The sequence below is a fragment of the Xiphophorus maculatus genome, chromosome 18 (genome assembly GCF_002775205.1).
Source record: "Xiphophorus maculatus strain JP 163 A chromosome 18, X_maculatus-5.0-male, whole genome shotgun sequence".
In the NCBI taxonomy this organism is placed as follows: Eukaryota; Metazoa; Chordata; class Actinopteri; order Cyprinodontiformes; family Poeciliidae; genus Xiphophorus; species Xiphophorus maculatus.
This window is the reverse complement of record NC_036460.1, coordinates 24,798,218-24,824,626: the sequence shown is the minus strand read 5'-3', so window position 1 is coordinate 24,824,626 and position 26,409 is coordinate 24,798,218. Positions and strand designations below refer to the sequence as shown.

The 26,409-nt window shown below is 40.6% G+C and overlaps 1 protein-coding gene across 7 annotated transcripts in view; it reads right to left on the bottom strand.

Annotated features, from left to right (window-relative positions):
- Positions 1-437: 437 nt before the first annotated feature.
- The window catches only part of mbnl1 (muscleblind like splicing regulator 1), a 79,800-nt gene continuing 53,828 nt past the window's right edge, over positions 438-26,409 (bottom strand). For 2 of the 7 annotated variants that reach the window (XM_023351340.1, XM_023351339.1), the window contains exons 3-10: positions 24,029-24,199; positions 18,181-18,399; positions 13,537-13,776; positions 10,354-10,504; positions 8,146-8,181; positions 6,324-6,409; positions 5,940-6,013; positions 438-3,874 (exon numbers count right to left, since the gene is read on the bottom strand). In XM_023351340.1, coding sequence (XP_023207108.1) covers positions 5,957-6,013; positions 6,324-6,409; positions 8,146-8,181; positions 10,354-10,504; positions 13,537-13,776; positions 18,181-18,399; positions 24,029-24,199 — 960 coding nt within the window. In that variant the 3' untranslated portion in view covers positions 438-3,874; positions 5,940-5,956. Of the gene's footprint in view, positions 3,875-5,939; positions 6,014-6,323; positions 6,410-8,145; positions 8,182-10,353; positions 10,505-11,194; positions 11,249-13,536; positions 13,777-18,180; positions 18,400-24,028; positions 24,200-26,409 lie in introns of all 7 variants that reach the window. The other 5 variants (XM_005800895.3, XM_023351341.1, XM_023351344.1 and 2 more) reach the window with 5 other exon arrangements.

Here is a 26,409-nt window from a genome sequence, read left to right as displayed (position 1 = left end):
GGTCATGGCGCGGACCGTCGATACAGACAGGTTAAGGGAAACCAGACGAACCCCCTCACCCCACTCCTGACCCCCGTCAGGCTCTTATTTGGCAGGATGGCCGTGGACGCCTCCTTCCAGAAGTTTTACCGGGCAAACTACAAGCTGCTGACAAAAAAGAGGGAGCAACAATTGGCCTTTTATTTTTTTATAATTATCATCATCAAGGTTTCCCCCAGAAAACATGCTAAGCCTGGTGGTTGGGTCTCTTGGCAGTCATTCATCCTGCCGCCTGTTGTGTTTTTGAGTTAAAAAATGTTTAAAGTTTGCAGGAAATCGGAAAATATCACTTGATAGTTGTAGTTGGCGTTCAGATATTAATCTTCCAATCGTCCAATAACACACAAAGTCTTAAAAAAATGCAAACATTTATAAAAACTTAAATAGATAAGCAATGCTAAGCCTGGTGGGGGCACAAGTAAAGCCCGGTGGCCCGCCAGGCTTTTAATACACTGGGGGAAACCCTGATTATTATCATTCCGAAAAGAGGCAGGAGAGTGAGAACTCAGGGCCCTCTAAATGCAAGCAATTTTTGTTCAGCCTTTCAAAAAGAATTATTTTTTTCTTTTGTTGTTTTTGTTTTTTTTGTTGTCCTAGCAAAATTCCCTGTCATCGTTTTTCTTTTTTATTCAAAATAAGATCTCAATATACACGATACTCTCTATTTTCATTTGTTTTTTTACTATGTACAGAAGTGCAAAAAAGTCGACCTTTATTACCTCTTTATTCCCCTCACCTTGTCCTCCTTGCCTCCCCACCCCCCCGTTGTTTGCGGTTGGCGAAACTGGAGACGAGCGCGTCGGACCGCCGCTCGCCAACTTCACCTTCACCCCGCCGGCAACGCCTGTAAAAGTGATTAAATATGCAGCTTGTTTTCCAACATGGCCCAATTTCCAGGGAGAGTAGAAATATTTAAACAGTTAATATTTGAAATGGATAGAAAATAACATCTTTACTCTTAACATCTATGAACTAGACTTTTCGATAACATCTTTTTTTTTCTTCTTCTTTTTTGTTTTTTACGCTTATAGGACTAGGTACAAACCTTACAATTGTTAAAATATTAGTCAGTTATTGACGAACGTTGCCACAGCGACAACTCAGCCTCTTGTTTCTGTTGTGTCAACACTGTTAGATACTCATATAAAACATCTTTGTTCAAAGAACAAACACAAAAAGAGACTAGAGAAATGAACAAACAAATGCATACGCTTCAACAATATACATAACGTAGAAAATATTGAGCTTACAATCGCAACTGTACCAAAAAAAAAAACAAAAAAAAAAGACATTACGTGGAATTTTCGGGAAAACTCTGGATGGGAGGACACACGCAGAAACGCCCCCACACACGCACACACACACCCCGCCTAATATACTCATTATTATAAAGATAAATATCATCCGCAAAACTAAAAAATAACAACTAATATCAAAGTACTTTCCAAAGAAAATGAACACTCCTTGTCTAAGAAGGAAGGAGGGGGTTGGGAAAACACGAACATGACAGCCACGTAGTGTTCTGTGTGTGTTGCATTATGGCATGGATTAGGCAGCTGCATGGTTCAAAATGGCGTGTTGCATTGTGCTGACCCGTTGGTACATTCTAAGGCTTTGGATGAGTAATACAATCAGGTTCCATTTTCTTGCCGCCTTTAAGCTGTCCTTGTCCGTCAATTAACTATGCCTGAAGAACACCCAAACCACGAGAAAAACAAAACAAACAAAAAGCCGTTCCAGAGATCTACTCTAAACACCCGAACCTTCTTTGGGCTGGGGGTCCTTATGAAGTCAGCCCCTCTAGTCTACTCATTACAACAGTGACACAAAAAGACTTTGGCTGACTATCTGAAAGACAGTTCCCAGGTATCAAACAAATGCTCTTAAATATGTCGGACCATATATATATACACGCACTTACTACACCGACTTTTCTTCGACGACCTGTCTTGGAATACGCATAACCATGTATAAGAAAAACAAATTATGTTTTTTTTCTTTTTAAAGAAAACAAACATCATCACACCAGCAGACTCTCCTTTACAGATTTCTGTTTGGCCTCACAGCAGTTATTCCATTGTTTTCGTCTTTATCCCAGAGAGAGATTCTACAGGCCTAAATGCAACTTGCGCTACCTTGAAAAAGTATTATTACTATTACTATTTAACTGAACTTTTTCACATGTTGCTACACGACAACCACAAGACTTCAGAGTGCTTAAATGAAATTTGTTCTGTCATGGACCAACACAAAGTAGCGCAGAAAAATTGTGTGTGTGTGTGTGTGTGAAGTCCAAACTTTGATGACCTCAAGATTTTCCAGTGGCTTTCAGAAAGTCACCTGCATGCAAAATGTTGTATGAAGTGTCGGTGGCAGAACACCGACACTTCATACAACCCTGAACACACCGTCCTGACGATGAGACGTGATGCAGGCGGCACTTGGGGCGCGGGGGTTTCGCTAGCGGAACAGGAAGGCTGATCGGAGGTCATGAGAAAATGGATGAAAGTAAACACAGAAAACCAGGAGAGCGACTCAATTCGTGCGTTGCAACGCCTTACATCTAAATCTAACTGAGAACATGAGGTTATTTCACAGCTGTGCCATTTTATAGCTAAGAATTGGCAAAAGGTTTCAGTCTTTAGATGTGCAACAAAACAACTGCAGCTCTCCTCGCAGCAAAAAGTGGTGCCACAAATCATTAGTGAAAAAAGAAATTATGCGCTACTTTGTGTTGGTCTGTCACACAAGATGAACAAGCGATACATTTAAGTTTGTAGTTGCGGAGTGAAAAAATGTGAAAAAGGTGGTATGAATACTTTTGCAAAGCACATGCTGGCGCAGAAAGACAGATCGTTGTGGTTGCAGGTTCAACCATCGCATTTCTAAACAGCTGACAGATATGAAAGAATATAGTAAAAAAAAAAGTAAAAAGGTTTCAATCAGTAGAATATCCGGGGTGCAATAATCAGCGGTGCTTAACGGGAATTACAGGTAATGACAGGTCATGTGGTTGGACACAACATGGTGTCCTGAAAAAAAGCAAAACTCTAAATCAGACACATATGAATTAAAGGGAATTGTTGAGTTTAAAACGTTGTAACACTGCTTGAATACAATTCCTGTATATTTTGAGATGCATGGCACTTTACAGGGATTCCTGTAAGGTTAAAGACGTGTGCTTAAGAGATAAAAAGGTAGGCTACAAAGGTTTGAAAGACACATCACAGACATTCAGTTGCTTCCTTGCTCGGGCAAATTCCCTCATCACTGTTAGAAGAACAGAACCAGGTAAGAACAACAACAACAACAACAAAAAAAAAACAAAAGAAAAAAAATTATTGTGCATGCATATGTGGTTCAGTCAGATTATCTGTTCCTTTACCTTAACTGAGATACAAGGTACATCTCGGTGTAAACAAGTGAACATATTGACATTCGAAAACCCAATAAACAAACAAGACAACGCAAGACGTGATTCTTGGTCAGCGGACGTACCGATTCAGTCCCGATGACTGCTCCCCCCACATGAACCTTGTGTTGACATTCAAAATGTGTCTGGTGAATAAAGGTTAGTCGCCTCTGCAAAACGAGAGGCAAGTCTTGAAATACAAATGACGCTCTTCTAATTCTTCTTCTTCGCTCTTTTGTTTTTGTCTGTCGTCGTGTGAAACTGTGCATGAACGTCACATGAGAACCTCTCTAGCAAGTTGTTCCTTCTACGCTAACATGCAGGTTGTGTTCCGAACCGGAACCTCGGCTCTCGCTGTTACTTGTATGAAGGTTGACCGTTAATCTTGGATTTGACACCAGCACGCTCCATCTCCAGTTCCATCTGGACAGGTTCAAAGAAAAAAAAACACAGACATTTTGATTAGTATTACTCTTCTTGTTATTATGTATTGCTGTACTTTTTGAAGTTCTGCCTTTTTGAGGTGTGAACACTTTAACAGTCTCCATCTCTAATCCAGTCAAAGTAAATCCCCACCCCCACACGTAACATGTTCAGGTCTTAAAAACATGAGAAAAATATTATCTTAGCTATGCTAACGCTGCATAACCCAAGATATTACAGTCTTTGTCATATGAATAATCCGATTTTTTTCTTCAAAACTTAGAAAGTTCATACTTATTCATTAATTCATGAATAAATGTAACTGTAAATGCCGACTGTCAGACGTGTTCCAGCATGTTAGCATTTTTTCCCCCCCTCCAAGCATTAATTACATGTTTGTAATAACTTTGAGAGCTAGATTCACTTGTGCTCCCAAAGTCTGTGCTTGATTGGTGGTTCAAACACCGATGGCTACTCAGAGATGAGTAATTAAGGAGTTCATGTTTGAAAATGATAGATTGATCTGTTGCTGTGGACAGTAACAGCAAGAGTTTCTCTTGCTTTATTTTGTCAAGGCTTGAGAGAACCATAACAGCTCCAGCTAACGTGAAGGCCATTATCATTTTGAAACTAGTGTTTAAGACTTTACTCATTTAAATCAACCCCTTAATTTGACTAACGTTCTCTGTTCTCCAAAACATTTGATGCACGATTTCATTCTAATTAGTTCCCATCATTACTTTTTTCATCCCATCGTCTTTTCGTCTTAATTGAAGTTTTGATTATCTCTTGTTGATTCCAAATAAATCTTAAATCCCGAGATTCCTAAAATTGCGTGATTATTCCTTTTGTGCGACAGAAGGAGCTGAGAAGATCAGAAGATCTTTGAGGGCTTTATTTCTACACATCAAAGTAGTTAAATGTAGATTAACTCTGTTTAATTATAAACAATATAAGTCTGGACACAATACAGCGATAATTTTTTATGAGAAAATTTGATTTTACAGTAATAAAAAACTTCCCTTTTTGTGAATCCCACACTGTTTAATTTCAAGTAAACAAAAACACAACATCAGACAAATTTACAGAACATAACAAAAATGAGTGCAATATTTTGCTAACATTAAAAAAAAAAGTTTTCTATAAATTTAAGGTCTGGAAGAAGTTTGATTGAAACCTGCTCTCTATAGAGAAGAACATTTATATTTTTGAACAGTATCCTGCTAAAAGACTCGATCATAATCAGTTTTCCTGACAAGTGGCACCATGTAGTAGTTTATTATTTCAAATTTGAGGTTTCACAAAGTTCCCAGAGCTTACAGAAGAGAAGCAGGCCGACTGCTTTAAGGTTTCTTCACCATAGTTGATGCAGTGGCGTTTAATCCAGTGGAGTATGGTGAGATCACTAAAAGACTAAACCTCTTTTTTTCTGTGGAGTAAAACGCATTTTTGTCAGACCCACAGAGAGCTCCTTGCCACGATGAACTTGCAGTGACCGGAAAGAGAAAGTCTGAGAGCGATAGCACCAAATTTAACACACCTGCTCCCCATTCACTCCTGACACCTTTTAACGCAAACGAGTGGCATGACAGCGGGGAGAGAAAATGGCTAATTGGGCCCAATTTGGACATTTTCACTGTGTGCTCACTTTTGTCGCTCATGATTTAGACGTTATAAGACGTGGGCTGAATTATTTTGAGGGAACTGAAAATGAATGCTGTTACACAAGCTGTACACTTATTTACATTGTATAAGTCATATTTTCAGTACTGTCCCATGAAATATGATAAAATATTTTACTTCTCACTTTTGTAAAATATTACATTCTATGTTTTAAATCCAACCCGGATTTTGTTTACCACAGAAAACCTAATTCTTTGCCTCATTTGACCAAATTATTCGCTTCCAGTTCCTTCACTATGGATGCCAATAAACGTGGACAACAATTTATATCCTTTTCCTTCTGTTTCAGCAAAACATTTAACTCCAGTGAACCATCTACGATGTGTTGAAATGGTTTTTGACAGGAATTGTGCAAGACACTCTAATAGGAAGAAGTACATACTGTTCTGACAGAGACTCCTACATCTGGGTCACATACTTGTGACTAGTCAGATGGTCCGCAGATATTATTGGAATCTGACGGAGAGGAGAGAAGAGAAAACAGGAAGACAAGGAAAAACAGAGAGAGAGTTAGCAAACGGACCGAACGAAACGAGAACAAACAGCAGTTCATGTGAAAGATAAGCATGGAGAGCGTGTAGAAACAAAACCACACATGAATGGCAAAAGATCAGAAACGAGCCTTTGTTTTCTCTTCGTGCATTATTTATGAGGAAGCGCAACAGAATCACATCATTTACAGGAAAACAGAAAAGCCTGAGCCGATTTGAAAAAATAAAAGTAATAATGTGAGAGAAAGTGAGAGGAGGCAGGAAGAGGAGCAAACCTGGTTGGCTGTTGCAAAGGGAACACTTGTGGCAGGTGTGGTGGCTGCAGACACAGTGGCTGGAGAAGCACCGTGCATCATGGGTACTTAAAGGAAAGATCACACAGGCAAGATGAACCATACTAGATTTAAAGCTTTTCATGCTTTGTACCTCATTTCCATGTCTGTGCTCGGACTGCTAATAAACATGAGAGAAGTCTCCAGTTTTGGGTTTTTTTTTTTTTGGTAAAGTAGCTGCACGTCTTAAATTTTTTGTTTGGTGAGTGAATTTAAACATCTGCTACTGCGCTTAGCTTGGTCAGAAACATGGACACAAAGGGTGAGAGGATGTTGTTCAAGTCACTTTATTCATGCACATTTCCACCCTCAGTCAGGCTAGAATCACAACAGGATCTTTTCATTAAATCCGTTAAAGCAGGGGTCTCAAACTCCAGTCCTCGAGGGCCGCTGTCCTACAGTTTTTAGATGTGCCACAGGTACAAAACACTGGAATGAAATGGCTTAATTACCTCCTCCTTGTGTAGATCAGTTCTCCCAGCCTTGCTAATGACCTAATTATTATATTCAGGTGTGGTGCAGCAGAGGCACACCTAGAAGTTGCAGGACTGCGGCCCTCGAGGCCTGGAGTTTGAGACCCCTGTGTTAAAGTAAGCCCTACACGGCTCTGCTGAGAACAACAATCTTCGGTGCAGACATGCTAACTTAAGGAAGACTCAGCATTTTTTTTAAAGGGCACTGAGGCATGCAAAAATGAAGCAGAAAGACGCAGCCTGTTTTTTTTTTCCTACCGAGGCATGCTGGCTGCTCATTCAGACTGGTTTTTCTGCTTCTTCTCCATCACATACTTTTGAAATTTTGGTGATTTGTTTTAACTGAATTTTTCTATTATTTGGAGCTGCGTATCAATGTCTGCACCCACCTCGGGCATTTTGGTAGAATTATTGACGAAGATGTAAAGTTGCTCTTTGTTATTCATATGAGGTTGCAACTGTTATTGAAAATGCTAGATTTTTACTTCTTTTTTTTATGTCAGTGTCAAAATAAGTTGATATATTAAGTTGCTAAAGATCTCACACACAGCAGGATATTGCCTCGGCTTCTACTCTGAATAATTAAAAAGCAGTCGCTGCAGAAAGATGAGAGAGGGAGATATATTGAATGCTGTTTAATTATGGGTCTCAAAATTGGATAAAATCCGCATTAGCAGTTATTGAGGTTTACAGAAACTGAAGATTTTGAAGTCGTCCACAAATCTTTGATTAGTGCATCGCTACAATCAGGTTCTCCTAAATACTAGTGAGTTGTTATGTTGCGTCTTGAACAACATAGAGTTCGAAACTTAATATTTAGAAAAACAAAAGTTCATCCAGCTGCTAAAATGTTAAGTGCCAAATAAAAAAATCTCAAATTGTTGTTGTAGCAAATTTAGTTCCCTCTAATATTTCTGTTCCAAATAAAAATTCTCTCATGTTTAAGTGGCTTTTCACAGCCTGACAGTAAAATGAAGTACTGCAGAGGTTAGAGCGCTTCAGATGGAGACATAATGAAGCAGAGGAATTAAAACTGCAACAAGCATCAGGTGACTTAAGAGCTGAAAAGAATAGAAATGCATTTCATACAGACGTACTGAGCAGTACAGTAAAACTTCCAATTGATATAAAAAAAACCCATTAATTTACAACTTTGCAATTCAAGTTGACTGTAACTTCAGTCAAAAGTTTTGCAGGGTGAATAATGTGCTCAAAATAACAGGATGACTTAAAAGTGACAGGAGAGACCACAAAGGACTCAAACATGATTAGTAAGGAAAACTGGCACCTACCAACACTTGTTGCAGGTGTCATGCACAAAATCGAGCCTGCCCATCATGCATTGCAACAGGGATCGGAGTGAATGGGAGCGGAATGTGGGGCCGGGGAAGAAGACATCAAAGAAAAAAAAAAAAAATTTAGAATCACACACAACACCAGATTTGACCTGGACATGAACAAATTACGCTCACAGTGGGTTAAACGGCCGGGCTGAAGTGAATTGCTTCAGCCGGCCATTGATACTGATTATGAGAAATAATAGCGTAGATAATAGCCTGAATTTTCTGGTCCATTGAATTAAAATTAAATACTAGCAGTGGCCTCATTTTACCAGCGGCCTCACAGCAACTGTTTGCACCATGAAATATTTGAGTGACCTCCTTTTTTGAATCCCCTAAGTGCGCTGTGGTGACATGACAGCCCAGCGGAGTGAGACATACGAGGAACTGCTGGGAATCGATGGTGAGCTATTCTTAGGCTGTCAGATGAGAACACTGGCCACACTGTAAGATGACACTGCAATGTCTAGAGAAGTACTCTGCAGCAAGGCTGTCCGTGTGTGTGTGTATGTAGGTGTGTGTATCCATGTACTTGATTATACGACACTCTTTAGGTGAAGGGTGTATCCTTCTTACTTTTGATGATCCAGTAAGATCCTGTCTGTCAAACGTCAACATCTGGTTAACTAAGCTAGAAGCCAATTAGGTGCCCTGATTGTCTGATGGTTTGGCTGTTTTTTTTTTTTTTCCAACAGAAATCAATTTGTAAAGAAGATGATACATCAATTGCTAGATTAGGCCTAAATTAGCCTCCAGAGCAAATGTTTGTACATTTGCCAACCTGCCACAAAACTTAAATTCATGCTGTGTCTAAATATTGACTTGCAAAAGCATTCATACCCCTTGAACCTATTCTAATTTTCGCAACTGAGAACTGCATTTTGTTGCTGAAGCCTTTTCACTTTTATATTCCCACATCAGATCCACTGCTCCCAATTGCACCTAATTCACAAATAGAATCAATCTCTATTTGATCTTGGCCTCAGAGGTTTGATGGAGAACATTAGTAAACAAGCTGCATCACTAAGGAAGGCACCAGGCAGATCTTTGAACATCTCATTCAGAACTATTCAGTTAATTCCTAAATTTCCCCACTGTGGGACAATTAGGGGTATTTCTATTCTATTCTATTCTATTCTATTCTATTCTATTCTATTCTATTCTATTCTATTCTATTCTATTCTATTATATTATATTCTGTTTGATTATATTCTACTATCCCACAACAAAACAAGAATGGCACAACTGCAAACCTACCAAGAGAAGACATAAATGTCCACCTAAACTGGACAGAGTGTGGCAATCGGTTAAATGACTCATGGAAACTGCAGGATCTATTAACTATTAGTTTTACAATAAACAAATCCATTCATGAAAAGGTGTCAAGATGAAAACCACTGTTGAAAGAAAGCCGTAAGAACTCCTAGTTTGTAAAACCATGGAAAACCGACATCATTCTGAGAACTTCTTTGATCCAGTAAAATACATATCATCATGGTGACCTTTGCCGCATGTCTTTCCTTTCTCTCATTTTCCTACTTTTGTGTCATAGGACTTTCAAATAAAGGCCTCTAGAGCCAAAAAACCCCCCAAAATTCCCAAAATGAAAACCTGTTAGAAACAAAAAAAATAAATTACTGAAGGTTCACCTGCTGGCTGGAGATTGGCCCAAAACAATGAAAGGCTTTATATCAACACATATTTATTTATTTATTTATTTATTTTGAACGGCTCAGGCCAAGTCCTGACTTGAATCTCACTGATCATCTGTGCCACAACTTGAAAGCCAATCCTCTCTCTATTAAATCTGGCTGTGCATTGGCTACAAAAAGGGTCAAATAGTTCCAGTCTAGCCTTTTAATTCCAAATATTTCCTCATTTTTATTCCACTTCACAATAATTCACTAGTTTGTGTTGGTCTTGCAAATCAAGGTTTTTGAATATTACGTGACAACATTTGAAAAAAGTTCAAGGTGTGTGAATACACGACTAAAGTACTGTATGCAGTAAAGATCATGCAAGTTGTTTAGCATGACACTGACACACACAAAAAAAACACACATTCAGCCATTCTTTAGTGATGCTAAAACATACGTCCAGGAGTGATTAAGCAGCCTGCATTACGACGATATTTGCATATATAAAAAACTAAGGTTCTACCTGATGGTATGAAGGCAGCCTGCTGCTGAAACTGCATGTTGGCCAGGGCCTGTTGGTACTGGAAAACGCCAGCATTGAACATAGTGTTGGCACCGTTGGCTTTTTCAAGTGCAGGTCTCTTTGGCAAAGGAGGCAAGACAGGAGGGAGCCCCTGAGAAGGGGGACAACACCAAAAGAAAGGGACGGGAGTGAGAGAAAAACAAAGAGCAGCGACAGCGAGAGTCAGATGAGAGAGAAGAGAGAACTCCATTAGAAAGCAAAGTTTTCATCTTGCTAGAGCTAATACAAATAAAGTGAATTGGCAGCAGGCTACATTAAAGTTAGAGCAGCACGTAATGTGGTGCTATTGAGCTAAATCAGCAACATTAGCAATACACATAGCTACATGATTGATACTAAACAGCTTAATGGCTTATGTAAAAGATAAGACATAATAATTTTATTAAAGAATATATGAACATTGATAGTAGAAGATCTAGTTCTCATCATTGGTCAGTGAAGACAAATAAGATATTTAGCGTGGGACATGTTAATATTGTTATGACATCTTTCTCAACAATTATTCATGCAAACTGAAAAATAACACCAACATGCAAAGACCAACCAAGTCACTAATAAAGACCATAACTGAAGGCTCACCAAAAGGCGATGAACTAAATTGTGAGTTTTCATTTGTGAATCAAATATTTCTGGTGTTTTGAACTAATTTCTCGAGCGAGAAAGTGCTCTGTAAACAGAATTAAGGCATCACATGAGTTCATCCCCAATCGGCGCTCTACAGTTAATGACATGTATAACACCATGGCGACATGTCAAGCTAAAAGGTGAAAGGTCATAGTACCAGGTCAAAAGTTGCGTCGAGGGGTCGCTTCAGTGATTTGACAGCCGACTGAGTCTTAATTAGCAGGCAGCGAGCGCGTGATGCGGCAATGGGCCAATGGGGTTCAAGCGCAATAACATAAACCAGCAAGCGAAGGTGCATCATGGGGAGGAGGGGGGGCAGCAGTGCAGTGTGGGTCGGAAAACAAACAAACAAAAAAATAAACAAATCATTTGAATGCAATATACACCACTTACAAGACTACAGCATGCGCATAGGGTTACTGGAATAAACACACGCCCGTTCACAGTTAGCAAGAAAATTCTGTAACACTTTATTTGACGGGTTGTAAACATGACATAGCACCTGTCATGAACATGAGTAAGTCTTCATAAATATTTATCACTGTTGTCATAATGTGTCATTCGGTAAATCATGAAACTTTTAATATAAAGTTGACATTATTCAAAATGTCTTTGTTATGACAACTTGACATTAACCAAGAAATCATGATCTGACATAAATTTGTTATAAAAGTATTACTGATTAAACTTTAGCTTTAATAACATAAAGCTACATAATTTTTTAAAGTTACTTACTCATGTTCATGACAGGTGTTATGTCATGTTTATGACGGTGTCATGACAGTCTTATTCACAACCCGTCAAATAAAGTGTTGCCGAAAATTCATGTTCGTCAATCGGAGCTGAAAAAAAAAATTTGCTGCTCAGAGAGGAGGATCAGCTGACCTTTTTTTCAGTTTAATGACGGGGAAAAGGAAACTATCAGTCACTGTCAAAGCAGATTTAACCACAACATATTTCAATGACAGTATTTGAAGCTAAAGTTTATTGACTGGGCTTTCAGCAGACTCGAGTTGATATTTGTCTGCTTAAGACGCAAAACCCATCAGTTATCCCTCAAAGCCGAGGCTTCCTGCTCTGATCACTGATCATTATTTTATATACGATGTAGCAGCATTAGGCTCAGACACTACTGTGGAAAGAAACTGGTGTAGTGTATTTTATTCTGCTGAATGATAAACTAAGTGCCTTATTTTGTCTTACTGTCTCCAGTACCCACAGAAGAGTTGTAGCTGAACACACTCCTTTTTTCTTTGTCTGTCTCATCTGCTTTCACAAAACCTGCAGAAAACCTTAAAATCAACAATTATGTCAGTTATTAAGCTTCCATAAGCTTAATAATAATTCCATAAGCTTCCATAAGCTTAATAACTGGACAATCTCCATCCATTGTAAGTCAAAGGGTGAGAAGTGGGGAACAATTCGGACAAGTCGTCATTCTATCTCAGGGTGCCGGTAAGTTTATTCAAGCTATTGTTTTTGATGCAGGACTTACTATTGTTTTGCACCAATTGTGTATTTTTCTAAATCTTTCAGTGGATGTTTTTTTTATCTGTCTTTTTATACATTTTTATGGGTGCCCTTATGAGTGGTTGGCGGTGTTTATGTTTAATTTACGGCCTTGTGACATATTATCTGCGAATGAGGTTCTTGTACCAATGACAATCTTTTTGACCTTATGCTCCAATCTTAACTAGGTACTTCAGTGTGTTATTTACTGCAAAGTATTAAACATATTTTCATTAAGCCACTGGAGGTTATTTACTGGCATCTTTAATCTGTGAGTTTTACATGGTTGGCCTATTGTGCTTTACATAACCTGCAGCCGCATTTGTGTCTATGATTTTGAATTTAAAATAAAATCTTCATACAGGTTGTCCGCAGGAGGAAGCAGGAAGTGACTTTCCTCTAGTTTTCTATCAAGTCAGCAGTCTTCCCCATGACTGTGCAGGCCATAATATGATCGCTACATAACATAACTACCAAATCTCCTTTCTGGATTTACCTGCACAATGTCATCTACAGCACTTAGCTAAGCAAAACATTATTGTGGGTCCCTAGAGAAAGAGATCTCTGCATTGCAGAAACTACACTAACTTGAGCAGTAGTCTCCACACAGTTGTCCTCTCAGCAAAAATTTTTAGCACAGGCTAACTATTGACTGTGAGCATCGAAATACACGGCTAATGAAGCAGCAGAACAAGGGCGAGGGAAGAGAGGAGCAGAAGGCTCAGTCACATGCTAGCACAGTCAAATAAGCATGTGTATCTTTAATTGCATAGTGAGTTATAGTTGTACGCTGCAGATGTAATGGAGAATTTCATGAGTAGGACAGAAGCGTCTTCCTCTACACGTAAGAGGTTCGGTGGCATGTTTTGCTTGCTCCGAATTTAAAAATTTCACAAAGCAAATCGAGAATGAGTTGGGAATAGCTATATGAATTTATCTCTTCCATACGCTCCTTTGCTGTTGCGATGTAATTATCGGACAGATACCTACCAAGGCTGCGGCGGCCGCAGCCTGGTTGACTTGGTGCTGGGCGGCTTTGATTTTGGCCTGCAGGTGAGCCGGGGGGTGAAAGTACTTGCACTTCTCCCTCGAGCAGCGGCCCTTTATGTAGTCCATGCACACAGTGACTGTGTTGTCATTTGTGTCAATCATAGTGCTGTCTGACGGATGGGCAAAGCGGCAGTCGTTCTCCCCTCGACTGCAGTTACCTCGCTGGTATTCCCGGCAAACCTGGGCGACAAACAGAACAGGGAACATGTCACGGCCTCCCATCCATAGACGTTCACATCAGGACAAGACAGAAATGATTGAGCTGTTGCTCCTTTTACAATGCCTTGCCAAAGAGTTCACAGATTTCACATTTTTTATATTTTGTTAAAACCACAATTGAGAGTACCTGTGAGCAACAGTTTTAAAGTACAGCCACAGATTCTCAGTTGGGTTGTGGAGTGGACTTGATTGATGATTTGATCTAAACCACTTCCTTGTATGTCTGGCTGTATGTTTAGGGTCTTTGTCCTCCACCTAGATTCTAGGCTTTAGTCACGTATTCACATTCTACTAGGCCCTAGAAGAATCTCTGCCCCTGTCTCAAGTCTTTTGGTCTTTAAAAAAAAAATCATTAGTTCCCCTCATCTTTACATGAACTTTTCCAGTGTGCCTCTCCTTGCAGCAGAACAGCATGCCCACTAGGGGAGTGGCATGCTCACCCTGAATGCACTGAATTTGTAAGGCAGAAAGTTACTTTTTAATTTGATCTGAACGTGGGATCTCCTCCCACTCTTTAGTGTCTGTCCTCCCAGATTCGTTCAGAGCACAACAAACAGCTTTCCTGTCAACAAATAATTCTCCCACATGAGCTGCACACTCCTGCAGCTCCTCTGAAACAATGACTTCTTTGTTGCTTCCTGATTAGAAATGTCCTAGTTGACCTGCAAGTTTATCTGGACATCCGTTTCTCTGTGACTTTGGAGTTGTGTCATATTCTGTGCCTTCTCAGATTACAGATTAAACTGCGCTCTCTATGAGACGTTCAGAGCCTGGGATTTCATTGTAATCTCTAACGCTGCTTAGAGATTCCTCACAACCTCAACCCTGATCTGTTTGGTGCATTTTGTGATCTTTGTCATGCTAATTGTTCTCTAAATTTGTATAATCAAACGTTATGGAATGACAATAGTTATACTGAGATTAAATGACATACAGGAAAACCGTTTATTTAGAGGTGTCAGAGTAAAAGGGGTGTCTATAAATGCCTGATTACATTGATGAAAAAGTAAAACACTAATTTGTAGTCTGTTACATGCAATTCCAATAAAATTAATTAAGAATTTGGTGGTAAAAGGACAAAATATGAAAAAAATGTTATTATAAATTTGACTTCAGAACTTTGCATCCCAGTAACCATCCAAACTGTGACAAACGTGTCCATTTCTGTTGATTGACACACCGACTTGCATTTATCGTTCAAGTGAGCATTTTTGTTGTTGTTCCCAAGATGGACAGAAGGGGGCAGCATCTCCACGACCTCGGAAGGAAGCTGAGGAGGGATGTAATTGCTTCAGTATGAAATTTACTAGCTTAAGTGAGGCCCATGGGAAATATGCGGCTGGTTAGCCTCTGGGGAGGCTTTAACTGACGCAATCACCTGAGTACACATAATAAATAACAGAGAGAGACGCACAAAACCTGGGTACACACACACACACACACACACACAGAAAAACATTTTCTCCGGTGACTCAAAGCAATGATTGACCCTGAAGAAGCATGTCTCCACCTGGCTGTTTTTCTAAGCTGCATTTTCACCATTAGCCCTCGCAGAGTGAAACATATTTTCATGGCGGGCTGAACTAACTGGCGTTTCTATGACGGCACAAGGCCTGTTTACAAGTCTGTTATCAGGAAAACAACTCTGACAAGACAAACTCCCGTTCACCAACACCGACTAACGTTGAAGACTGACATTACATCCATCTTATTCCTCTTACCCTTGCTACACCTCCTTGGGTTTTCTATTTTTGATTTTTTTCTTAGTTTGTTTGTTGTTCTTCTAAAGCGAGATCGCCTTGTTGTCGGGCTGATGTTGGCGGGGCAGGCAGGAGGGCAGGCGAGGGAGAACAGAAGATATTAGCAGGGCTGATGAATAAAGAGTAAGCAACTGACAGATGGCGAGTGAGGAGACAGAGGTGCCGCTGAAAAAGATTAGAAGGCAAGAGACGACTAAACGATAACAGATTAGGCATTCGGGGGCGGCAGGTGTGAACCGGCGAGCGTCTCCTTACAGTTATGCATTAGCAGGAGTTAAATCAGTAAAACTAATTCACTCGACAAACACACAAAGGGCCCCTTAATCATATTTTTGGCCCCACAGTAACTGTCCCTCTGGGACATTTGCATCACCAGGACTGCAGGTAAGGAACAAATGATTTAATGCACATGGAGATAATGATGTATTGAAGCGGATTAGGAAGAGAAGTCTGAGAGACGACAAAGAAACATTTCTGAAGAAAACAGTCTGCAAGATTGTCTTCTAAAACTGGACCTTCTGCCAGCCACGATGAATTATCTACTGACTGGTATGAGAGTTTGGGGGGGTTTTTTCCATGGAATTTCTGGTATGTTTATTTTAGACGACACACTAGAAAATCTAAGTCAAGGCAGGCAAGTCTCTCTAAGATGTTTTTAAGAAATTCTGGTGCGAAAGTACAGAAACAGGCATGTTTTTTTTCTTGCTGCTGTTGGTTTTTTAAAGTTAAATAAACAAGAATTATTGGCACTTGATAAAACCCCTAAATACAGTGCAAACGCTCGAATAAAGCCACATGATGGCCACAAACTTCAACACATTTCATTGGGTTTATTCTGACAGCACAAAATTGCAAAGTGGAAAAAAATCAGTTTACCGTCATTTAAATGTAAAATTCTACCACTGGGTTTCATAGTTGGGAAGACTGGTTCAAAAAGTTAGTTTCCTAACTTTTTGTTAAAGATCCAAAAAGTTCAGTTTTGGTCTCCTCTGACACAAACAGGTTCATTTTTTCCATGTCTCTTGCCCTGCATGCAGAAAACTTTTAAACTGGACTCCTGTCTTTCAACAGTGGCTCTCTTCTTGACACTTTTTTTTTGCGGAGAACTCAACGAAATGTTGTCCTGTCAACAAATTCTCCCATCTCCCATCCCTGCTCTCTGCTATGTTCTTTGGTTAGCATGATGCTATTTAGTCACTAATGTTCTCAAATGGACCTTTGTGTAATCCAATTTTTGCACAGCTATTCCGAGAAAGACTCAAAAGTAGCTCCTGTTCACAAAATAGGCAGCTTATTGAGGGATTTGAGTGCTTTGGATTTTATTTAAAGGTATCAGAGTGAAGAGGACGGAACAAACATGCATGCCACAATTCTCCAAATCTATTTGCAAAAGAAAGTGAAATCAAGTGCGGTAATTCCCTTCCAAGTCACAACTATCTAGTACTTTGTGTTGCATTTGACAAAAAAATAAAAAATTCTGATAAAATACATTTATGTGCTGTGTGACAAAATGCAAAAATGTTTCAAGAGGTATTAATATTTTCCAAGGAGCTGTATTTTACCACTTTTGCCTGGGAGATACCAACTTCAAGAAAACAGTTTTAGACACAAATGACACCATTTTAGCTTGCAATCAAGCCTGACCCCTTCTTTGTCTGTGACATCCAATCTGTGCCATTTCCTTTTGATCCTTGTCTGTGCTCGCCTCCAACCCTCCTCTGACGACCACAACAAGTCTGAGGATCGATTTCCGATCGCCCGCTCCATTTCTCTTTTCCCGTCATTGACCCAGTCCTCCGTGTCACACGTCGCCCGCCCGTCCACCGCAATCTGGCGACTTGCTCGGCCTTGTCCCCCCTGTTAATTACCCCGCCACCAAACATCACAAGTGCAAAATGCAAGCTTCCCAGCGTCCTCACACGCCTCCTGCCTGCCCTCCAACGATTTGGCCATTATTCTGCTGCGAGTGTTTCCCCGAGTGCAGCTTACATAATGGATGAGATTGACTTACCGTCCAATTAGTGAGCAAGGGGAGGGGTGCTCATCAGGTTTCGAATGATTAATTGTTTTTCATCGAAGAAGGGAAGCAATTTTTTTTATACAGGAACACACCTTTTGTGCCGAACTACTTGAGATTTTGCCAAACACAGTTGTCTGCAGCCTGTTAATTGGAACAAGTTGAATGTTTATTGAGAGATAATCTCATTAGTGTCGTTTTGTTTTTCTTCTTCTTCTTCTTCCCTTTGCTAAATTCCTGGCAGTGACTGAGTTATGATAATAAGGTGAGTTACTGTGACAGAAACTGTATACAAGATGCATAATTAAGGCCTACAAACAAAAATTGTTGAGGCAAGACTTTCCAACTCCTGCCTTTATTATTCAAAATAGGCGACGGTTGACGTTTCAAAGCCTCGTCTGTTTGCGAGAAATAAGATCCTTGGCGGGCGCGACGTTTACTGGAGCTTTGCTAATTTATTTCCTAATCTGGGGCTGATTTGGAACTGACAAAATAAAAATGCTAATCCTTTTCATCTTTGTGATCAACAGCTCGAAATATTAGTGTTTTTTTTTTTAAATATATTTATATTCTTTTTGTCTCTCTCACCTCCAGTCTGTCTGTCCTCATGAGCTTCTGTGCAGCGGCGGCGGCGGCAGCAGGTACTGGAACGCTGGGGCTGCTGGTGACCAGTACGGGCGCGCTTGGCAAGATGTCAGCGGGCATCAAGCCGGGTGACACGGGGCCAAGGTAGGGGTTAAATGCAGCGGCTGCTGCTGCTGCGGCATTGGCGTTCGCTGCAAGACTGGGCGTGACTGAAAACATGGGCTGCACAACACAAAAAAGAAAAATAGGTAAAGACATAAAATTAAGCAAAATCCACCAAAAACATACTTTCCAGATGTACAGTACTTCAATCTTGTGACGTCAACAGAATTTAATTTTATCTGATGGGCTAACACTAAGTAGCACTAATGTAAGCTGAATGGAATTAAAATAAAAAAAAATGCAACTCTAAATTGGAAAAGTGTGCACCTTTTAGCCTCTTCTCCTTAACTACACCTAAATAAAACACATTAACACCACTTGATTCCAGTTGCTGGCATCTGCATAAATTCATCTCACTATAACTCCAGATGTTCTGTGAAGGCCTCAGAGGTTTTGTCAGAGAACATCAGTGGACAAAAGAAGCATTACATTATGGAAACCAAGGAATACACCACCCAGGTTGGGGAGAAAGTTGTGACAAGGTTTCAAGTTGTTTCGGGTTGGAAGGCAAAACCCCGAGCTTGAACAGATGCTGAAAATGGAAACGCTTTGAGATATCTGCAAGCGTTCCAAGATGTGGTGAGATCCAAGTTAACTGATAAGAGGAAGGCTTTAATTAGATAGAAGAGAAAGAGGAGAAGCAGGAGAGTGGAATAGGAACCACAAAAAGACGTGTCGGGTACAGGTGCAGGGTACGGGATCGGGTTGGCATTATGGCTTTTCCTAATACTATATTAACCTGGTAATTGATCAAAGCATTGCGGTTCAAACCTTGACTTTTTGAGTCCACAAAATTCTTAATTCCCCCTCAAACATATGTAATTTGTTGTCTTGACAGATCTGCAAAGGAATTTCACCAGATGATTAAAACTGATTTCAGTCATTTTAATCATGTCCATAAATGTGCACAAGATATAAAGTAAATAAAATATACCTCTTTGATTATGAACATGAAGATTCCCTCTGGATTAAACTAAATTAGCTAGATCTGGCATGAGACATTTAGTTACATGTTTGAGGTCAATTTGAATGTTTTCAGCAGTTAAAAAGCCTAGGTTTTGACTAGACTACTTTGGTATTTAGAAGTTAAGATACAATCGGTATTAATTGTCATGTAGATGAAACATATGACCGTCTCTTTTTGATGGAGGATTTTATGACATAAACAGAATTGTACAGCTTTGGGGGTTGTTTAGATTTCTTTGAGCTGCTTGTTTTGTGGGCTAATTTTTAATTTTGTCATTAATTATATACACACAGGAGCTTTGTTTGCTCAAAAAAACGTAGCACTTCCACACCGCTATTGAAGTTCTTTTGTTTTAAAATTGCGGTTCCAATTTTGTCTCTTTTTGTCTATTTGATCCACTGTTCCTATGACTTCAAAAATCACATCTGCACATGCGAAAGATGCTTCTACAAAGCATTGACCAATCAAGTCGAAAATACGTTGACACAAACTTTTTTCAGATTTTTATTTGTATAAAGTTATTGAATACCCAACTTCGCTTTCCTTCACTACTTTGTTTTATCTGTAACGATGTCCCAGTAACACATAGTGACATCGTGAAGATGTTTCGTGAAGTACTGCGTACTATAACGTGAATAAATAAAATCTGCAAGCGTTTGACAAATAAAGCACGTTTTGCCGTCTTATGTCTTTGATCATAGCTTTCCTGGACTAGAGTCACGCACATCGCAGCAGTAGTAATGATGGAAGTCAAGCCGTGAATCCGTGTGATGTGGGAAAGGTGCTTCTCTGCTCTGCCTGTTTGTGCTGTACAGAAATTTACCCGAGAAAACATCCTCCTCACATCTCCTTTCTCCTCGCAATCTTCCAAAACAGAGGCTGAGGCGCAAACAGGCTGACACGGAGCACCGATGGTTTTCCCTGCACGCTCCTGACCTCAGCCCCCGGACCGAGGACTGTCAGCTGGGAGGACACGGTGAGTAATAGAGGAGCAGGAGCAGACAGAGCCGGACAGCTGCATTCTTCCTCGAAGCCGCCTCGCTGCTCTGCTTTTTCTCAGGAAAGTAAGATATGATGTTTTGAAGCGCCTAATCCCTCCGGGTCCCCCGACGACTCAGGAATGCCTGAGGAGTCCAGATTTGGGTAGGTAGGACGTAGCTGAGATCTCCGTTTGAGGTATTTGCAACTGGAGCGATGGGGGAAGACATGATATCACTGCAAAAGGCTCACAGTCATGAAATTTTAATAATGCAGTGATGTCATGCAGAAAGGAGCTGTGACCTCTTATAGCCTTTTTCGGAATGCCTCTTTATATGATACCGCAGATTCTCTCAAGCCTAGAACCACTGAACTAAGCGAGGGGGGTGGTGATGATGTAATGAATATATTTTCTCACGAAATACTTTCTGGCTATAATCTCTGTTGGAACAGTAATGTGGTTATTTGCACTTTAAAACATTCAACCTTGCTACTATGGAACCAAACTTATTCTGTGTTGGCTTTGAGTTAAGGAGAACTGCATATTCCATCTGGAGCTTATTCAGTATGACATTTTAATATATAGGTGATCTTATTCTGTATTATAAAAAGGTTGAATGAAGCATCACTGTCAAAACAAATACATTTTGTTGGAAAAAAAAGCATATTTTGGAAAATAGCTTTGGAAATTTTGTACAAACAGGGTTAGGAGAACAGTTTTTTTTGTTTGTTTTCTTTTCTTTGTTTTTGTGCAAAGTGTCACACTTCACACGTCCAAATCCTCACTCTACATTTATCTGGTGCCAGTTAAAAAAACCATAACCCAACCTCACTGTGGGAATTATCACAATTCAACCAGTTTACATTATTATTATTATTTTTAAATTGCATTTAACCCACTTTACATTTTCCAGGGAAAATATTTCGCCTGTGTTCTCATCCAGGAGATTTTGTTTCTGACGACTTAATGTGATTTTTGCTTGTTAAAATAATTCTCATGCAGTCTGTCCTGCCACTACCTAACAAATCGGCACACATAATATTTTGAAATCTAGTTCCGCATTTGGTTGACAGCTGAAAAAAAAAATCATGTCGGCAGAGCTAACATATTGTTAGAGGAATTAATTTCAGATTTTGACAGCCAAAACTGTCAAACCTTGTTCAGATTTGGTAAAAAAAAAAAAATAATAAAAAAACACTAAGATTGAATTTATTTCCACATTTTTTCAGATTTTAAACAATAAACAAACAAATGAAAACAAAAAAATAAATGAAAAAAATATGTGTTCACCACATTGTGTCTGAATAATGAGGGGGTCTTGCTAAAACTGTCATATCAATTAATTCAATTTGTATTTGGTTGTGAATAGCTACAGCAAATTTACAATGTATTTTGTTTGAATTTTATATGAGAGACCAAAACAAAATAGCACAAAAAAAGTGGCCACATTAATTATTATCCCCCAGGTGGAACGTTATGCTGGCAGAAATCCAGGATAGAATAAATAGTAAGGTTACCGACCCAGGACAAACACGACCAAAATTAAAAAGAAGGATTTAGATTAGTCCTCGGAGGGAGGCTGGCAAACTTCCACTTCTTCATATGATCCTTCTAAAACGCATCTTAACTGAATAGTAGGTTTTAAGTGGGTAGTTTTGTCAGCTGGCTCAGGTACGCCTGACTAGAAATGCTTCTACAAAGTTGCGTTAAAGTTTGTGGTGATGACAATAACTCAAGAGATTACAGGGGGATTTAGTGCTGCCAATAAATGTAATGAGCAGAACCGGAGTCAGCCTCTTGAAATTTATGCTTCCCACTCACTCTGTTCGGTGACGCAGTAAAACTGTATTCATTCAGTCTTTTTCTTTTCCTTCTTCTTTTCCAGAGCCTATCAACAAAATCTGAGAAACAAAGGCTGAAGAATCCATTGTGGGACTTAAAGAAGCAGTGGATCATCTTGGAACTGCAAAGCCTTTTCTTTTTTTTTTTTTGTTTATGTCATGGTGAGAAAGTGTTGAAAAGAGAGCAGGAAGAAGACAGCCTGGCAGGGAAGGACACAGCAGCAGAAGAAAAGCAGTAAGTGAAAGAGGCAGGAAGAGATAAAGGGACAGAGGAAAAAGGCGGGCAGGCAGGTAAAGTAAAGGTAATGGAATGTCAGCAGACCTTTAGACTTAGCCTACAAAGAAAAGTTAAAAAGAGAGCTTGTCGTGTGTAAAAGGAACAAAGGTGGACGCCCTTTTGCTCAGATTTTAGATTTCCTCCTTCCTTCCTCCTTTTCTTCTGAGTACAAAGTTCGCTTCTCTATCCCAGCATCTCTTGAGCTATTTTCCTTTTCCTGTGCTCCCACAACTACCTTTTTTTTGTGTGTCAAAAAAAAGTGCTTTCATTTCACTCATGAAACTGTCCAGAGAGTGAGGTAATAGAGATCCATTACATCTGGCAGTGAGTGACGAGGCTCATAATACTTTTTATTAGGCAGTAAGCATCGACAGATAGTTCATAGTATGTTGTTACAGAACCGCAGCACTCGCTAATTCGTTTTGCTTGTTTGAGCAGCTCCTCGGTTCTTTTATCCCGCCGCACAGCCCGGCGCTTTTTAAAAAAACGACCTGTGCGGGTCTAAATGTGAAGAAATGTAACGCTTTGCACTGCTCTCATCATTACACGTATTTGTTAAATAATTTGTATAAACTCTGGGGAAAAAGGGGGTGATACTTTGTAAGGACAGATAGAGTAAGTTACATCTTGCTGTGTTGTTAAGCACTTTTAAAAAAATCTTAATCATCAACTAACCATCTGGAAGTGCAATACTCTCTCCACACTCCCTCTGTGTGTCCCAAGTGGTCAAATATTTCTTAGCTGAATTATTCGATTAAATACATCCAATTCCCTTTGGAATGTCACTCTCTTCAAGCTCTCCACATCTTGAGGTGAGGCAGTCCAAAGAGATTAGTGCAGGATAGGGCTATGTCATAATGAGAATTATCTTCTGGAAGGGGCATTTGTATGCCTTTTGTGTCATTTTTGTTGCACTGGCACATATATCTGATAAGGGGGGGTAACTCTAAATTGTGATGGTAATTAAAAAATATTTTTTCAATGTTTTAAAAATGATTTAAATGAATCTTAGGCTTTTGAATCAATACTCCAGTACAGTTCTTCTTCTGCTGCTTCACTTGCTGTTGAGCAAAACTGGCAAAAGCAAAAAAATAGAAAATAAAAGTTTTAATTGTTTCAGAACTTCATCAACAACTATTTTAACTATGCAATTGTATTATTGCTTGAATTTTCTTACATCTTTTAAGCTGTTTTACAATATTGTTTTATCTTAAATGCAAGGCATGGCATCATTTTCTCCTCACAGCACAAAAAGTGACTTAGAATGGTTTCAGAGACTCTTTTTTTATTCATTTTTTGCTTATTTTTAGGAATTATTTTCTCGCCTTTTCAGTGAATTTACATTTGAGCAGGGTTATTTTTGATCCAAGCAATGGTTTTCAGGTGTATATATATATATAAAGATTCTGGTCATTGGTTGATTTAATGATCCTGTCATTTTGCTCATTAGTTAGATCAGTCATTAGTCGCTACAAATGTCAGTAAATGCTCTGCTCTACATGCCTCGAAGAAAAAAGTAAAACTCAAAACAAAACAAAAATCCTGACCCTGTTATGCACTTATATATATAACACTTTTTAATTAGCAAATATTGAAACTTTTGAAGTCATGAGTCTTGTTCTCACCACTGGTTGTAGCTGTGCTCCGGGGATCATGGCGTTGGCGAGCTGCATCTGTTGGGCCAACATGGCCATGTTTTTCTGCTGAATTAGGTTGTTCCTTCCGTTGATCTCCAGCTGTGTCTTTAGGTGGGGAGGAGGGTGCAGGTACTTGCAGTTCTCCCTGGAACAGCGTCCCTGGTTGGGTGGGAGAGAGAGGAAGGAGATATGAGAAAAAGAGGAAGGAGGAGGGGTGCGGAGGATGAAGACAAATGTATGGTCGACTGGAAAACTCTGTCTTCTAATTGCGGCTCAGTATCAGAAGGAAAGACCCTTGACTCAAGATGTTGCAGCACTGTCTAACAGAGATTTGAACCTAAGTTATCATTAGGAAACAAATCAAGGCTATATATATATATATATATAACTGGCCTGAATGAGCTCTTGTTCTGTTTCGTCTATGAGAATAAAAAAGTGACTTTGGGTGATATGGAGCCTTGGCGAAAATTCAAACTGGGAGACTCGACCAGCTTCACCACATCATCTAATCACTACGCCCGACCGCAGCCAATCCGGACCGGAGCTTCACGCCGCTCCAGCCAATCGTCGTCCAAAGACACCTTCAAAAGTCCAAGCTACCCTGGGGTCTTCCTGCTCGTCAGCCGTGCTTCGAACCTACGTGAACGCTTCTCCTACCTCTCCGACATTCAGTCAACAAGTTTCAGCTGCCTTCCGTCCGCCCAGATCCAGGGAGTATCCCTCACCGACCGGCTGCGCTCCTGTCGACTCCCCGCTACTCCTCACCAATCGAACCGCCCTCATCACGCCTTCCTTCGGCCTCCATCTGCGACGACGAGCGGAATTTTCCGTCCTCCCCTCGTTGACGTCTCAGTCCTCCGCTATCTGCCCGGTTCCCCGCTCCGGCTCACCATAGGCTGCTGCGGCTCATTGGCGCTGTCCCCCGCAGCAAGCGCTGGTTGTCTCCACGATCCGCCATCGCTGCACCGACGCACGTCGGCTCTTCCTGCTCGTCCCACCATGGACTCGATCCGTTGCCCGATCGTCTCTCCCAGTTCACCTCCGAGAGGACGTCGCATCAGACCGCTACGTTCACCTCCACCTATCTCGGCTCGCAGCTGGCTTGTCAGCCTCATCAACCCGCAGCTTCATCTGCGCCCATTGGGCGTCGTCTAGGTAAGACGTACCTGCTCCTGACTCGTTCATTTTCCCTTCGCTTTACGTCTCTGTCAGCGCACCAGTGCCTTTAACTCATGTTTACCACGCCTCCTATAGCCGGTCAGTCTTGGCATTTCCAGGGTCGCGACTAGCTCGTTCCGTTAGTTCCCCGCTCAGGCCGCCGTAGCCCTCTCTTCCCTCTGTTGCTAAGATCGCTCCAAATTCTGTCAGTAGTTCCGGTTTGCATTTCAGCTCATTCTGGCCTCCGCCCCAGCTGCCGCTGGTCTCCTAATCGCAGCACCATTTTCTTAAAGCTTTTCATGACTAGTAGAGGGGATCCGCCTAAAGTTCCATATAAAACGCACCTGAAAACAAACGGAGTTATGGGCAATCTTTTATTTACAATTTATCTTTCTGTAAAAAAAAAAAAAAAAAAAAAAAAAAGCCGTGCTGCCCCTTCTACTCCAGATCCATGCAAGCAGCCCATCCACACAGATGGCAGAGCGTCCGAGCGCTGCAGCTCCAAAATGGTGCAGTCATCAGGTGTCTGAAAGAGAAAATACCTTAACTATGGACCCAGCAGGTAGATTACCCGAGAGCAGAGACGCAGCCTACCTAGATCCGCGCTTATCATCTGGTGAACCAGGTGGAGACGTAACAACGCTGCAGGAACACACGAATGGCTTCATTAGTAGGTCCAGCATCCACAACAACCGCAATCCCAGCCATTGACCGTAGATGGCTTGACGATCTCAGTCGAGCAATCAGGAACACAAGCCACCCAGGCAGCCGACATACACGGGGAGAAACAGTCACGCACACACACCTTAGCAGCACCATCAATCACGGGGCCGCTCCTGGTGCACAATGCGGGGAGGATGGTTCTCCTTCCCCCCCAGTCGGGCCAATGTCGCACCCCGAGTAGTCTGATCATCAGAAGCCGCTCGTAGGCTCTCTAATTTTGCAGCTTGATCGCAGCCAGACCGGATCTCATCTGCGTACTTTCCAGTCGTCAATCTTAACCTCCACCCTCGAACAGTTAGCTCACCTGCACAGCGATACAAACTTCACGAGTCCTCTCTCAAGTGATTCATAGTTCACAACGCCGCTCGCTCTGACAGCTTTCTTTCCTCGTCATCCATTGGTTCCGACCCATATCAAGGAGGCATACACACAGTTGGTACGCAGCCATGCGCGCTAGGTGGTCAGCGTCATCTGTACAGCCGTCAGTT